Consider the following 15,938-nt stretch of genomic DNA (forward strand, 5'->3'; position numbering starts at 1 on the left):
CGTCTTATTGGTGATTGGGGGCAAAGGGGGTTATTTTGTTTTAGTGCATTTTTGGTGGGAGGTTCTATTCTTTCAAAATTAAAATAACATGAATTTATATTTAGAGACAGTTTCTGTGTCAAGGTGTATAATTTTGGGGTTTTGTTTGTTTGTTCATACTTAGAAAAATGAGAGTCGCCAACTCACTCAGATTCAGTACATAGCCTGGCCTGACCATGGAGTTCCAGATGATTCTAGTGACTTTCTGGATTTTGTCTGTCATGTGCGAAATAAAAGGGCTGGCAAGGAAGAACCTATTGTTGTTCATTGCAGGTACTGTTTCCTTCCTCTCCTTGAATAGCTCAACTGGATATATCATTGTCTTTAAAGGGGATAATATATGTTTTACTTTGTCCTTCAGTTATTATTCTCACTATGATAGAGGGAAACTCAAAATTATTTGTTTTTTTTGTTTTGTTTTTGCTTTTTGGTTCACACTGCTGCTCAGGGGTTACTCTTGTCTCTACACTGGGGAATTAATCCTGGCAGTGCATAGGGAACCAGATGGGATGCCAGGGATCGAACCCAGGTTGGCCACATACAAGGCAATTTCCCTATCCATGCAGCTATTGCTCTGGCTCCCAAAATTGTGTTGATGGTTGAAGATAATCTTTGATCTACAGAAGTTTATCGTAAAAAAAAAAAAATTTAAAGTACATCATTGCACTTTAGAATTTTATTTGTCATACTTTAATATCTAAAATTGGAATGTTTTTATGGTTGAGAGTATGATAAAATACAATATCTTTGCAATATTTCAGTTTTTTATTTGTTTGGTTGGGTGTTTTTTTCTTTTTTTTTTTCGGGGGGGTCACACCCGGCTATGCACAGGGGTTACTCCTGGCTCTGCACTCAGGAATTACTCCTGGTGGTGCTCAGGGGACCATATGGGATGCTGGGAATCGAACCCGGGTCGGCCTCGTACAAGGCAAACTCCCTACCCGCTGTGCTATTGCTCCAGCCCCCGCAATATTTCAAAGTTTTAACCTGAGATATTTACCTCTCCCACCTGAGTCCTCCTTCATGGCCTGTGGCCCCTCTCAGTTTTCTTAAAAAGGTCCTATCAGGGGGGCTGGAGCAATAGCACAGCGGGTGGGGCGTTTGCCTTGCATGCAGCCGACCCGGGTTCGATTCCCAGCATCCCATATGGTCCCCTGAGCACCGCCAGGAGTAATTCCTGAGTGCAGAGCCAGGAGTAACCCCTGTGCATTGCCAGGTGTGACCCAACCCCCCCCCAAAAAAAAAGGTCCTATCAGGTACCATTGTGAGGTACAGCTTTTCCAGGAGATCCCAGTGGACTTTGACAGGCTGTCTCCTTTCCAGACTCATGCCCTATCTGCCCTCAGAGGCCGAATAGAATGGATCCAGACTTCACTGCCACCCACGCAGAGATTAGGAAATGGCTTCTTATCTCCCTAACCTGACTTCCTTGGTTATTAAGTAATTTACTTGGAGACTTTATTGAGATCTTTAACCTTAAACATATTTAGCATCTCTTTTTTCATTTATTCCTGGGTTTTTTGAGCCACCCTTTACAGTGCTTAGGGGCTACTTGTGGCTCCATGCTCAGGACTGCCCCCTTGGCTGTGCTCAGGAGACCCTCTGTGCTACTGGTGATTTTAAACAGGTTCATGGTCAATGCAAGGCAAGCACTGTAACCTCTGTACTATCTCTTGTGCCCCTTTAGCATTTGGGGGACAAGGGTGGCTTGGGCCACACCTGATGATCTTCAGGACTTACTTCTGGCTCTGTGCTCAAGGATCACTCCTGGTAGGCTCAGGGGACTATGCAGGGTGCCAAGCAAGCGTCTTACCCACTGTAGTATCACTCCGGCCCCTCCTTTAGTAGGTCTTAAAAGCAGGCTTTCAAATTATCAAAACAGATTGTAAAACACATGTTTGAAAGGCAGAATGGCATGAATGGTGAACACATTTGGCAATTTCATATCCTAAGCCCAATAATACTGTATGCGTATTCACAAGAGAACTTAAAAAATATTGTTTGTTTTTGTTTTTGTTTTTGTTTTTGTTTTCAGTTTTGGGGCCTTACTGGGCTGTGCTCAGGTCTTACTCCTGGCTCTGCACTCAGGGATCACTCTTGGCAGGGCTCAGGGGACAATATGGGGTGCCAGGGATCAAACATGGGTCAGCCACATGTAAGGCAAGTCCTTTAACCTCTGTCCTCTCTCCGAAACCTCAAAATGTTGTCCGTGACTATGTGGTAACATTTAATCTGAAAGAAGTTTGGCTTTGAAAACTGATCAAATCATGTAAAAATTTATTGTTCTGTGTACTCATTAGTAATTTGTTCCTGTATTTTATTCTTTTGTATTTTAAAGGAAAGTTGTTCCAGTAAACTTAAGTACTTTGTTCATAATTTTAAAACTTAAAAAGTGGGAAGTGGAGGCAAAGTGATAATATAACAGGCAAAACACTTTCCTTGCACATGGCCAGCCCAGGTTGGAACCTGGACATCCCATATGGTCATCTGAGTGCACCATCAGGAGTAAGCCTTGAGTACTTCCAAGTTTGGCCCATAGACCAAAATAATAATAAATAATAATAATAATAATAAATATTTAAATGTAGGGACCAGAGATACAGCTCAAGGAAGGTGGAGCTCATGCATGGCTTATGCAAGATTCTAAAGTTGACCTCTAGCACTGCATGTCTTCCTCTGTCCCTGCACTGCTGGATGAGAGATGTGTGAGAGTCCCCAGCACCACAGTGTAGCACCAAGTATTGCTGGGGTGGTCCCTACTCAAAATAGTGAAATCTAGCTTTTAAAAATGTACTTTTTGGGGTTAGAGATATAGCCGAATAGTCAGTGGCATGTCACAGCCAGGGTATGTACTGGGACCTAAGCTCAAACACTGACCCCACAAAGCCCCTTCACCACTGCCAAGGGTGACCTTAGAGGTTCTGGAGCACTTCTACATCCTCAGACCCAGGTAACTACATAGCACCAAGTATGACCCCTGCCCTTGGACTCCTGTATTCTGTTTGGGAAGGTATCCAAAATAATATTTTTATAAGTAACACTGGGAGGCAGAGGGGATAGATTAAACCATTTAATCTGTACTAAATGTTCAGATTTTTTTTTTTTAAAAAAAAAAGAAGTACATATATTTTTTTTTCTTTCTAGTTGATTTGCTACTTTCATAATGTAAAATATTCAGATAAGGGCCGGAGCGATAGTCCAGTGGGTAGGTTGTTTGCCTTGCACTTGGCCAACCTGGGTTTGACCCCCGGCATCCCATATGGTCCCCCGAGCACCGCCAGGAGTAATTCCTGAGTGCAGAGCCAGAAGTAAGCACTGAGCACCGATGGGTGTAACTCAAAAGAAAAAAAAATTCAGATATTTTCTTGGGTCATTTAGTGGTGGAGGAACTGACCACTGCTGGTGAATTTGAAATTGGAACATTGAATTCCTGGACTCTTATAAAAAGCATTGTAAATCACATTGCCTAAATGAAGTAAAAAAAAAATTTTAAGATGAAGTGCTCTACTACTTGCATTATTATTGTGTTATTATTAAGTGTACTTCAATTTTCTGCAAATGAGAAGCACACCAAGTTTATAACTTCAAATAGTATATGTAAGGCCTTGCCAATATTTGTCTTCTGTAGTGCCGGGATTGGAAGAACTGGGGTGCTCATTACTATGGAAACAGCCATGTGTCTCATTGAATGCAATCAACCCGTTTATCCACTGGACATTGTAAGAACAATGAGAGATCAACGAGCCATGATGATTCAAACACCTGTAAGTACTATATTTTATGTTCATGTTGTTTTTCTCTACATGATGGTTTTTGTTAACTGTATATATCCTAAGCCATATTTGTATCTTTTTAAAATTCTTCGCAGTAATAACCTCCTCATGGGGTGGCAAATACTGCTTATAAATCAAATTGGGACCATTGCTTGTTTATAAGTAAGGTTCTGTTGGAACACAGCCATGTTCTTTTGTTTTCATGTAATTTGTGGCTCCTTGTATATAATAATAGCATGGCTGAAGTTGTAGTTGTCACCATATGATCTCCAAAATCTAAGTTTACTATGTGACCTTTTACAGAAAATGTTTGTCAGCACTACTCTAGCATGTAAATTCCTGAGTACTTTAAACAGTACAGGGGAACTTGCCCTGTATGCTTAGTTAGACGGAATGCTGAGAATGATAAAACCCCTGAACTGAAGAGAGTCTTGATAGAACTGCTTGTCTAACTTGACTTTTTTTAAACACAAGAACTTAGATTTAAGCAACAAAACAAACTAAAAAATTTGCCTAGGTTTTTTTTTTTTGTTCTACACTGACTTATTTTTCAGCAAACAAATGAGAAATCATGGAGTTAATTTTTTTTTAATATTAAACCATTATAGGGGCTGGTATGATAGTAAGTGGGTAGGGCATTTGCCTTGCACACAGCTGACCCAGGTTCCCAGCATCCCATATGGTTCCCCGAGCACCACCAGAGCTAATTCCTGAGTGCAAAGCCAGGAGTAACCCCTGAGCATCGCCGTGTGTGACCCAAAAAGCAAAAAAAAAAAAAGTTAAATGTAAAATGTTAGCATTATTATTGGTGTTGAGTTTACTGACGAGAATTAACTGATATGACATAGTCATTTTTTAAGCAATTAATTTAGAAAATTTTAAACATACACAGAACTAGACATGTAAATAATTTGAGTTCTTAGACCCAATATTTGCTATACTGTTTCATCTGTATTTCCACCTACATTCCCAATATTTAAAGTAAGCCCTAGACATTTTGCTATTTTGGCTATAAATTTAGTGCATTCCTTTAATGTGCTTTTTCATAAAACACAGCCACAGTATCATCACACATGTAATTAACTATCCCATAATATTATCATGTAGCCAGTATTTAAATTTCCGGTTGTCTCATAAGAATCCTTTTTGGATGGGGGTTTTTGTTTTGGTTTTAGTGTTTTGGGTTTTTGGTTTTATTTTGTTTTGGGGTGTTTTGTTTTGCTTTGTTTTTTGGACCATACCCTGTCGTGTTCAGTGCTTACTCCTGGCTCTGCACTCAGGGATTACTCCTAGTGGGTTCAGGGAACCTATGTAGGTTGCTGGAGATCAAACCTGGGTCTGCTCCATGCAAAGCAAGTGCCTACCCACTATACTCTCTCTCTCTGGTTCAAGAATCATCTTTTAAATTTTAATAATGCGGTTTGTCTAGCTCAATATACCTAAAATAATACTGCAACTTATACTCAATATTAGTAAAACTGACTTTTAAAAAAAATGAATTTCTAAAAAACTATATTTTCAGATTCCATTCTGTTTAGTTTTAAGTTACATTGGTAATAAGACTGCATATGTTTTTGATCAGGAGTATTGCTCCATGGCTTGGAAGCTGGCCTCACATGCTGGGGGAGAAAGCAGTTCAGGTAGAGAAGGGAACACCAAGTACAGTATGGTTGGAGAACCCATTCAGGATGGAGATGTGTACTGAAAGTAGACTATAGAGCGAACAATGGCCAGTTAATACCTGCATTGTAGACCACAACACCCTAAAGGAGAAGGAGAGTGAAAAGGGAATCTCCCTGCCATAGAGGTGGGGGAGGGATACTGGGTACATAGGTGATGGAGAACGGACACTGATGGAGAGATAGGTACTCGATCATTGTATGACTGAAATGTAAGCACAAAAGTTTGTAAGTCTTTCACTGTATCTCACGGTGATTCATTAAGTCACTACTAAACATAAAAAAAAAAGACTGCATATGTTTTTACCCCTTTGATACTTTGTATTTCCTTGCCTTGTTAGTCTGTTTACCCCAGATAAATGAAATCACCCAGTATTTGTCTGCTTTCTTCTGGTTTACTTCACTTTACTTGATATCTCCAGTTCCAACCAAGTTGTAGCTAATTGCATGATCTTTTCATTCCCGGCAGCTGCATAGATGATATGCGTTTTGTACAGATGCCACACATGCATTGTCCACTTGCATATTGTTGGACACATGGATTAATTCCATGTCCTACTTACTGTGTACTAAGTGCTGCAATGAATAGTGGTATGCATAAAGGCCTTTGAATTAATGTTTCTGTGTCTTAAGAGTGGATGCCATAAATGGGATTATAGGGTCATATGGCAGGTGGAGTCTTATTTTTCTGGGAAATCTCCATACTGCTTTCCATATGGGTCATATCAAACAGTATTCCCACCAGCAGTGAATGAAAATTACATATTTTCATAAATAAAAATTACATATTTACCTCGCTTTTTTTAACTTAACAAAATATCCTGGAATCATTTTCTAATGGACTGTAGACTTACTTCTTTCCCTGTCTACTAGAGCAATTATATCCCACTCGTACGTTATACCTCAAATTATTGTCAGTCCTTTATTGATGGCCGCATGTATTATTTTTACATGTTTATTATTATAAATAAATAATGCAACAGTGAAGAGCCTCATTTATAAGTACATATTTTCGACTTCTTTTTTCTAGCTTTCCTTGTTTGTTTTTGTTTGGATACCCAGCAGGGCCAAGGATCGAGCCCAGGCCTCCTGCATGCAAAGCATGTGCTTCCACTCATAACCTGTCTTTTGAATAGATTCTTAGAAATGAGAATGTTGGGTCGATAGGTAAATTTATGTATTTTACTAGGTGCTGCCAAATTTCCATCAGCAGGTCTGGTAGTCCTTTACATCCCTACCATTAATGCCTGCGTGTTGCCAATGAAATACATTGTCAGGCTTTTGTATTTGTTGTCTTCTGTTAATGGAAAATGCTATTTCTGCATTCTTACTTTACTTTTTTTTTTTATAAGCAACAAGTGATGTGCTTGCTTGTCTTCTAGATTTTCTTATCAATTCTGTTTTTTATCTTTTTTTTTTCAGAGCCAATACAGATTTGTATGTGAAGCTATTTTGAAAGTTTATGAAGAAGGATTTGTTAAACCCTTAACATCATCAAACAAATAAGAATGCGAAAGGTCTGGAATATGAATTGGGAAACTGCTTTCCTTCATATTCAACTTGCCATAATACTGCTTGCAGGAAATGGCATCTTAACAAAAAGAACTCACAGAAACTGAAAACTTCAGCACTGTTGCACTTTATGTTTTAAAAAATATCACTCTCTTAAAATCTATAACTCATTGTTTGAATACTATTTCATGCTTTGCTCCGAACAAATAGTGAATAACTGTGTATGTTCAGGGTAATTTATGAAATTTTGTGGTGGTGCCATTCAGTTCCCTTCTCATAGAATTGCCACAAACAAGGCTCAGAATTCTCATCATCTCTGATATACACCTGTATCTTGAAAGCAAAAAGAAGTAAACATCAGGAGTCAGCTCTGGTATTTTCCAGTGATTTATGTACTTACGATACTGATTACCAGATTTTATTTTTAAAACGTTAGCAATATTATTCTCAATATTAGCCAATACACTGCCTATGGATGCAGCACATCTTTCCCTATACTCCTCCTATAGAGACCTGCTGTTCGTGAGAAGAAAGGTGAAATTTGCTTTTCCCAGGAAATGCTGCACATTGTCATTTACCAGCATCTTATAGAAAGTATAAATATGAATCTACAAATTTTCTTGGGTTCAATAATGTTACTTATATTTATCATAAAGTTGGCTTATTCCAAATCATGTAATTTCACATACTTGATGTAAAGGAATGCATGCATTGTGTCTTAACCCCTTAAGTGCCTTGAGACGTCTTTGTATGTCTAACAAAAAGGCACTCATTTGACCCCAATAGGAGGTATGTATGTAAATTGTATACTTATGTTCTTCTGCATTTTGAATCATCAGTTCACATCGTTAAATACAGCTTCTTGTATTGAGAGTCACACAGTCAGAAGGTTAAGGCAATTCTATTTCTTTACTCAATTACTGTACTTTGCCATAAGAATGAAAGGTAATTTGTATTCTACTGAGTGAGCACTGCTGCTATGGAATTGTTCAATATCTGCACATTCCTTTCCCAAGGAACAAGGGTTACAGTTTAGCAGCTCAAATATAAAAATACTTTATTATTTCAATTTTATATTTATTTTATCTCTAACTTTAGAAATGGCATCTAACGTGCACATGAAAGTAAAACATTGATACTCTAAAATTAGAATAGCTAACTGTGATTTAGTTCTGCCACTAAATTATTACTCTTCAGAATTTATTTTGGTTCAGATTAAGCTTTGATCCCACTGATCCTCCTAATTGGGACACTTCAGACAAGGGTTGGAATATTGTTGACTTTTTTGCCAAATGTAATTCATCAATAAATGAAATGAGGATCCTCTTGTCATTTTTATGAATCATTAAATGACTACCGTTTGTATATACTTACTAAACTATGAACATGTTAATATGGCAAGTTTTGATCAGCCCGGTGGAAAATCTAATTCCCTTTAAAAATGTGTATGTTTTCCTCTTCAAGTTTTTTAAGTCTGTTATTTTAAGATAGAACCTTTAAAATTGCCCAGTTTTAATATAAATAGAAATTTGTTCACCTGTTAAAATGTTCTATTACACAGTTATTTTATATGGTTTGGTTAAAGTAGATTCATTTCCTAGTAACTTCTGAATATTTATGTATGAACTTAATAAAGCTTAGAGTTAAATAGTAGACATTTTAGAATGTCATTTAGTATGAGGGGAGAATGTAAATTTTAAAATCTTAAGTAATCTGACTACTTAAGAATAAGTAATAAGAATAATCTTAAGAAAGCTTATTACTTAGGTAGGAATAATTCACATTACTTCAGATATTCAGAATCCATAATAATAAATTTTAGGAAGCTCCTAAACACTATAGCAAGATGCCAAATAAATTATTGTATTAAAATATTTTTTTAAGGAAGAGTAAACATTACCTTTATGTCAAAGAAAAATTCTCTTATCTATTTCTGGATTTCACAGTCAAGACAGTATAATTTAGTAAATAACTGTAGTTTTATTTGAACATTCCATTCTCTATTCACAAAAAAAGTACTTTAGGCTGCTATTAACATCAGGATAGATTAAAAAGTGAAAAAGTAAAATCAAGTTGCAGGGCTGAGGGGTATCTATATAATTAATACTGTTTTGGTAGTTGTTTTTTACCTGAATTTAAAAAAGTCTGTTCTACTGTATGAAAATATATGTTTGTATAGATATAAATAGGCAAATGTCATAGTTGGCATGTTCTTTAATTTAGGGCTTTGTTTACACTTTTGAGATTAACTGTAATGATTTGTTGGCAATGAACTATGCTGCCTTTTTAATGCAAGTCTTTAGATGATAATATATTAGAACCTAAGATTTAAGTTCTCATATATATTTTTCATCTGGGAACTATCCTCTGTCAGTATGTACAGAAAGATCCCTTTTTAAAAGCATAGTTATTGAAATCTTACCATTTAAAATAAATTGCCCTTAAAATGAATATTCTAGTTATGTCTTACTTTTTACCCAACAAATTAAACTATCCCTAACATTTATGCCTCTTTTTTAGGGGGAGCAGGGGTGGGGAGCACCCAGTGTGGGATGCTGGGGATTGAACCCAGGTCAGCCGCATGCAAGATGAACCCCTATCCGCTATACTATTGCTCTGGGCCCCACCTAAGCCCTTTTTTAAAAACTGCTAATCAATCTAACAATATTCTAGAAATCCAGCTTTTATATACCAAGTAGTTTTAGATTCCATTCATACCAATGTAATGTGATTTTTAACATGCCAAATTACCCCTCTCCCCCGCCATGGTGCCAGGGATAAAACCCAGAGCCTCATGCCTGCAAGACAAGTGAAAAAATGCCAAATTTCTTGTATCTGAACTACTTTCTCCCATCTTAAACCCTTGTCCTCACTCTCCACATGTACATACTCAAGAAATCAATGCTGAGTTTTCTTTTCTGAAAAGTGGAGATAGATATTGATGATTCAAGAGTCTTTAAATGCTAAGAAATGTTTGTGAAAAGCTTTCTTCTCATTTAAAATTGTTTTACCATGTTTATTTCAAATGTTCATCTGATGTGTAAGTACTGTATGTAGGATGAAGAATATTTTGAAATGCACATTCGGAAAAAGAAGAATTGGTAATATGCGTTAGACCCATACATCCACTCAAACTAGAGGTAAATAGCTTAAGAAATAATTTCTGTAAACCCCACTAGTACAAATAGGAGAGGAAAGAGTGATCATTTTGATTAAGTGTAAAGAGAAGAAAATTACATGAAAGCTGACTGTAAATGTATAGAAAGGTATGCTCAACCATTCGGACAGTTACTTGAAGATTCCAAGTACGTGAAGATACTTTGAGGTTTATATATTTGTTTTGCAAAAGCTAGTGCTAAAAAACCTAGGGTAAAGGAACATTTTAATTGCAGAGTTGTACATACTCTGTTGGTAGGTGTGCTTTGTTCTAATCAAAGTTTAGCAAAAGATTCCTTTCCCCTAAAGGTACTATTATTTGAGAGCTTAAAAGAACTTGAGATCTTAAACAGTTTCAGCTTCAATTATTATAAATAATATATGTGAATATTGGGCATTGTGAAATAGTTTATTTCAGCTCAAGAGTTGAACTCAGGCAGCGTTTTCACTTAAAAACTATGATGATCTTAGACATTAGTTTAGAAGTTAAGTAGGCTTTTAAAAAAGGGGGCTGGGGAGGCGGCTCAAATGATAGAGCACAGCATGCCTTCCTTGCATCTGTGAGGCCCCAGGTTTGATCCCTAATACCACATGGTCTGGGTGTGGCTCTGACAATAATTTAAAAAGTAATGGTCCTTATTAGGACCCCACTCAGTTTGCTAATCATGATTCACTGATAGAACATAAGCTTTTATAGATTATATGCTCATTTACATGCCATAAGGAAACATTAAGATGCAAACTTTTAAGACTTTTTAAAGAAGCACTTAAGACATAGAATTAAGACTTAGAATATACATTCACTTGTAACCAATAATTTATGTTCACATAAACATGTAGTATAATTACACCATTACTTGTTTTATAATATCAGAAAAGGAGAAGGAAACAAAAAATTTAACAACGTTCTATTATCTCTTGAATATTTAAGAAATAATGACGGTTATGTTGCCAAAGTAGTTTTGAATTATTTATGTCGCAATAATGTGGAGTATGTTTACATTTCTTATTTTATAAGTATTTTGTAGTTAAATTTGCATTTTAAGTTGCTTAGAGTAAGGTATTTGTAAAATTATGATAAATATATGTTAGAATAAACATCTTGTATGACAAAACAAAGATAATTTATGCCACTGCTATCTTTTATATAAGCTGCCATATCAACAAAATATATCAGCATTGCTTGCATCCCGTTTCAGTTATCCAACTACAGGCTTTAGAAAGGGAGGGGACTAGAAGGCAAGGGAGAGAGAAAAGTTTTATTGAAGTTATATAGCTGTGTTGTTAAAACCCAGTGTTATTTTTAATCAGATATCAGAATTACTGATTTGTTGACAAGTATTTATTCATGTCTAAGTGTAAGTATCACAACGGAATTTATAGCAGTGTTTTATAACATTCTTAGAGAATTGTATTGCTGCAATAAAATTTGCATAATAAGATATATTTGAGGGCTGTTAGTCAATAACTTCAGCAGTTTTATGTTTTAAAAAATCCCTGAGATTAGTTCCTATATTATATATTTGGAATTTACATGTATACAGGTATTTCAACACAAATTTGTATTATATGCAGACTTCGTTGCTTTTTCCCATTAAGTATTTGAGCCACTCCCAGCAGCGCTTGGGACCATGTGATGTGGGGGATTGAACCCAGGGCTCCTATTTACAAATGTTCTGACGCTCTTTGAGCCATCTTCCAGCCCTGGTTTTTATTGCTTCTTAATAGTAATTACAATAATTCTTTCAGTGTTTCCAAAAACAAGCAACCCCTGTTTCAGCCAGAAGTTAGACATTTTATTTTAATAGCCTTGATGAAATTGTGGGTGGATATCAAATATGTATATCTGTTTCTATTATTAAATGTGCTGCTATTTACTGTGTGTATGTTTTTCTATGCAGTTTACTGTTAATTCTCAAAGTGTTGTAATCATTGTTTTTATTTTAGTAATCCGAGTTAAAAGAGCAACCAGAAATATTACCTACTGAGTTGTAATCGTCAACATTGACTAGATATGATTCAGTTCATAAGTAAATTAACCATTTTTTTCTAATTTACAGATTTAAAGCAATATTGCAAGTTAAAAATTACAGTCTTAGGAGGAAGTTCTACTGTTTAACTTCTAGAAAGAAACCTTTAAACTTTTTCAATATAAAAATGAAAATATTTGAAAGCCTTGTTATGCTCATAAAAGTTTCAGCTTAATGCTGTAGTTTTCCTGTTGTGTAAATTATACAAAAATATTTTTCTATGGACTGAAAGATTGAAGCTGTTAACTTTTACTTCATTGTTTAAGAAGGAAACAATGGTATTTGTATGTCTTTCATGCTGTAAAAAAGATGAATGTATCTTTCAAATGCTACTAGAATAATAACTTGATTCTAAAGATACTCTTGTTTTGGAAAAAAGTCATCTGGGTTAAAAAGAAAGAAAGGAAGAGTATATTCCACTTCATTATACAAAATGCAGTTTTAGGAGAAAATTATTTTAATATAAACATCAATCATTGAAGCATATATGTATTTACCACAAAGGAAAGTCCCCATACTTGTCTTTTGTCAGGCACACAAGAAAACATTGTGGGAGTGATAAAGCCAGAAAATTGTGCCTAAGATCCACAACAGTAAATATGTACAGAGGCCCCTGACAGATAGTTTTGCCTTTTAATTCCCAATATCTTAGAGAAAGACCATTATTCCAAATCTGACTTGTAGAAGTGGAGTCTTAAATCCTTAAGGGCTTATTAATTCAGCTGAACACAAAAGCTCCCTGCATTGTAAACCAGCTTCTTTAGGCATGATTCATTCAGTGCCCTCTTTAAATTGTAATATTTATTATCTTTCATTAAATGACTCAGTGGGGCCTTCATTATTCTGACTCCTACTTCCATCCCTCTAACTTCTAAAAAAAATATCACTAATTTTTTTTTACAATGAGGTCTTTGTGAAGTAAACATCTTAAACCGGCGTTTCTTAAACTTTTTCCACATTTGCTTGCCCCTTTTGCTTAAGAAATTGTTAGCAACACCAGACAGATAGGTATATAAAGTAGGTATACAAGTCAGACATTTGCTAATAATAAATCATACAGAAATTTATTTTAAACACACCTTTAAAATGTTGCATTTTAACATGAAGGGTTATCACAGTTTAGGAAGCTAGACCCTAAACAGCTATAAATTGATCTTCATTATTGTTAGTGTTCTTACAAGAGTAGTGTCAGGCTTCCCCTTCATGCTGGAAGTTTTAAATTTTTAGCAGATAGAACTTGTGATAAGCTTAATAACTGCCTCAGCGTGCTTATAATCCTAAAATCCAGGTGGACACTGGCTTGTGGTTTTCCCATATCCATTTTGGTCATAGCTGAGCTCATTTCATCCTTCACTGAAGGAACTTTTTAGTGTCTACTCCTGAATTGTAGTTTTTAGTTATTTGCCTTCCCAGGGAAGAAAGTTTCAACCTAATCCTGCAGATCTAGTATCCATTATTTCACATCCTTAAGTGAGTTGACAAGATTATTAATTTTTCATGTATAATGTAGAGTAGGTCAAACTTCAGTGCTCAAATTGATTTCTTGAAATTCAAATAGTAGCACTTTATTTCATACTACTGAGTTAATTTATATGTTTAAAAGTAAAATTTATCCTAGGAGTTTTGTAAATATGGGGGGGGGAAATGGACTAGTATGTAGAGCTTATGACCTGATAATTCTATATTTAATTGGTAACTTGTGTGATTTTTAGCTTTGCCATTTTCTGTAATTTAGTTACAACAACGGCTACCCAGTTGACTGGTCTTGCTGGACTCTTGGATTCTCTCAACTAACAGAACTCCAGTCAAGTTTGGTTTATTATAGTTGTTTCTGCCTTTCCTTGTTTTTGTACTTTATGTAAATACTTGGAAATTTGTTTATTTTATTTTGCATTGTACCTTATGATTAGTCTGTACTGAACCACAAGTAATTTGCAAGGGGCAAGTCCTGATACTTGACACATATATTGAGGGGCAGGATTTAAGTTACTAAAACAGTTTACATTAAGCTGTTTTCATTTGTTGTCATTAGACTATATGTGCTTTAAAAATTAGAAACTGTCCAACCCAGTGTTCTGACAGTATCAGCACATTGCAGTTATGATCCCTGCTGTAGTCTTTTCAAATAAGAAAAGCTTTATTTTCTACAGTGTAGGCTTAATTTAGGACAAATACTTTACTAAATACTCACCTATGGTATTTTTAGCAGTATTTTTTTTTTAGTTATTTCTATGTAGAGGGTGTTTTAATTTGGGTGGTTTTTTTTTCCTTTTCAGGTGCTATATATAAGGATAAAGGTCAAAGATAATAAGTCTAGCTAGTTTCCCAATTAAAATATAATTTTACATTTTTGCTGCCATTTCATGTTTCATTGTACTAAACAAGAAGCAAATGGCATTGACCTCTGAATTTTTCACTTAACTCTCCTTCCCAGTATCACAGAAAATGTCTTTCTTTATCATTTGTTCCCTTGACTACAAGGCAAAAAAGCTTAGGGTTCATTTAAAAACGTGTACACTTGAATTTGATCAATACTGGATAATTTGAAATCATCACTGCATTTGTCACTGCAATTTGATATGTGTTCTAAGACTTGTATATTTGTCTTAATCTCAGTGAAAAATTAGGGTTACCAAAATTAACATAAAAAGTACAACATTGTCGGAAAAATGCTGATTTGAATTTAAATTGTTCTAAGCTGAAAAGCAGTTCATGATATGTGAAATGCTGTTGCAGTTTTGCTGACCATAGTATTATTATTTTTATTAAGAAATAGCTGTTCAGGTACAAACATGACAAAACTTGAGCTGTGACTTTTAATTGTTCAGTTACAAAATAAAGATGAGCTGTAGTAATTTATAGGAGTTGTGAAGATTATTTTTTGGAAATATCTTGTTGGAATTTTGTAACAATTGGTTATATTCTTTTATGGAAGATCAAAAAAGAGGTTGAGAAAGATGCTAAGTGGGAAAGAGAATTACTAACTCACTTGAGAGGGGTGTTAAAGAGGAGCTAAAATATTTAAAAGATGAAAAATGTCTCCAAGAATCTCTTCCGATGTGGTCATTACTTGCTTCCTCCCAGCGCTAGCCCTTCTATTCTGATTTTAAATGTAAAACCCTGTCAGTCCAAATGAAGGAACCCCTCTGAAGGAAGCTTATCTTGTTCTTCACAAAGTGCAGTTAGGTGTATCATTTTGATCTTAAAGAATATTTCTGAGAGAATGTAATATGCCAGTCATTTTATATCTAAAAATGATTAGGAGGGTAAATGAAAAATGTCATCTTATTCCATACCTCTATTATGTTTGTACATGCTAATAATTCACACAGTGCCAGAGAGTTATAGACGCCTCTTCCCCAAGCTCCACACCATGAAGAAGCTCTCAAACATCAAACCACCTCCATTAAGTTTCTGGTCATATTCTTTGGGGGGATGAGAAATTATGTTCCTGCATTTATGTACACATTTTGCTATTGCCAAAGGAATAATGTATAACATAATAGTTGTACAATATGTTTTCACAATTTGCCTTTCATCTTCAAAATATTTCTGACAGGTCTGCTTTATTTTTTATCTCTGCTTAGTACTCCATCATATGGATATACCACAATTAAATTTTTGTTTGTTCTTGGCCCACAGAGAGCTGTGCTCAGGGGTTGCTCCTGGTGCTGCTCTGGTGACTGTGCAGTGCTAGGGGTCAGATCCAGATGTTCTACAGAGAAAGTTGACATACTCTATACCTGCCT

At 35.5% G+C, this 15,938-nt stretch overlaps 1 protein-coding gene across 3 annotated transcripts in view; it reads left to right on the forward strand.

Annotated features, from left to right (window-relative positions):
- Nucleotides 1-15,048, forward strand: part of PTPN4 (protein tyrosine phosphatase non-receptor type 4) — a 175,667-nt gene extending 160,619 nt beyond the window's left edge. For all 3 annotated transcript variants that reach the window (XM_055119989.1, XM_055119988.1, XM_004608155.2), the window contains 3 exons: nt 164-312; nt 3,668-3,803; nt 6,914-15,048. In XM_055119989.1, the coding sequence (XP_054975964.1) occupies nt 164-312; nt 3,668-3,803; nt 6,914-6,997 (369 nt within the window). In that variant the 3' untranslated portion in view covers nt 6,998-15,048. The remainder of the gene's footprint in view (nt 1-163; nt 313-3,667; nt 3,804-6,913) is intronic.
- Nucleotides 15,049-15,938: the final 890 nt, after the last annotated feature.

Source organism: Sorex araneus, chromosome X (genome assembly GCF_027595985.1).
Source record: "Sorex araneus isolate mSorAra2 chromosome X, mSorAra2.pri, whole genome shotgun sequence".
NCBI classification, from domain to species: domain Eukaryota; kingdom Metazoa; phylum Chordata; class Mammalia; order Eulipotyphla; family Soricidae; genus Sorex; species Sorex araneus.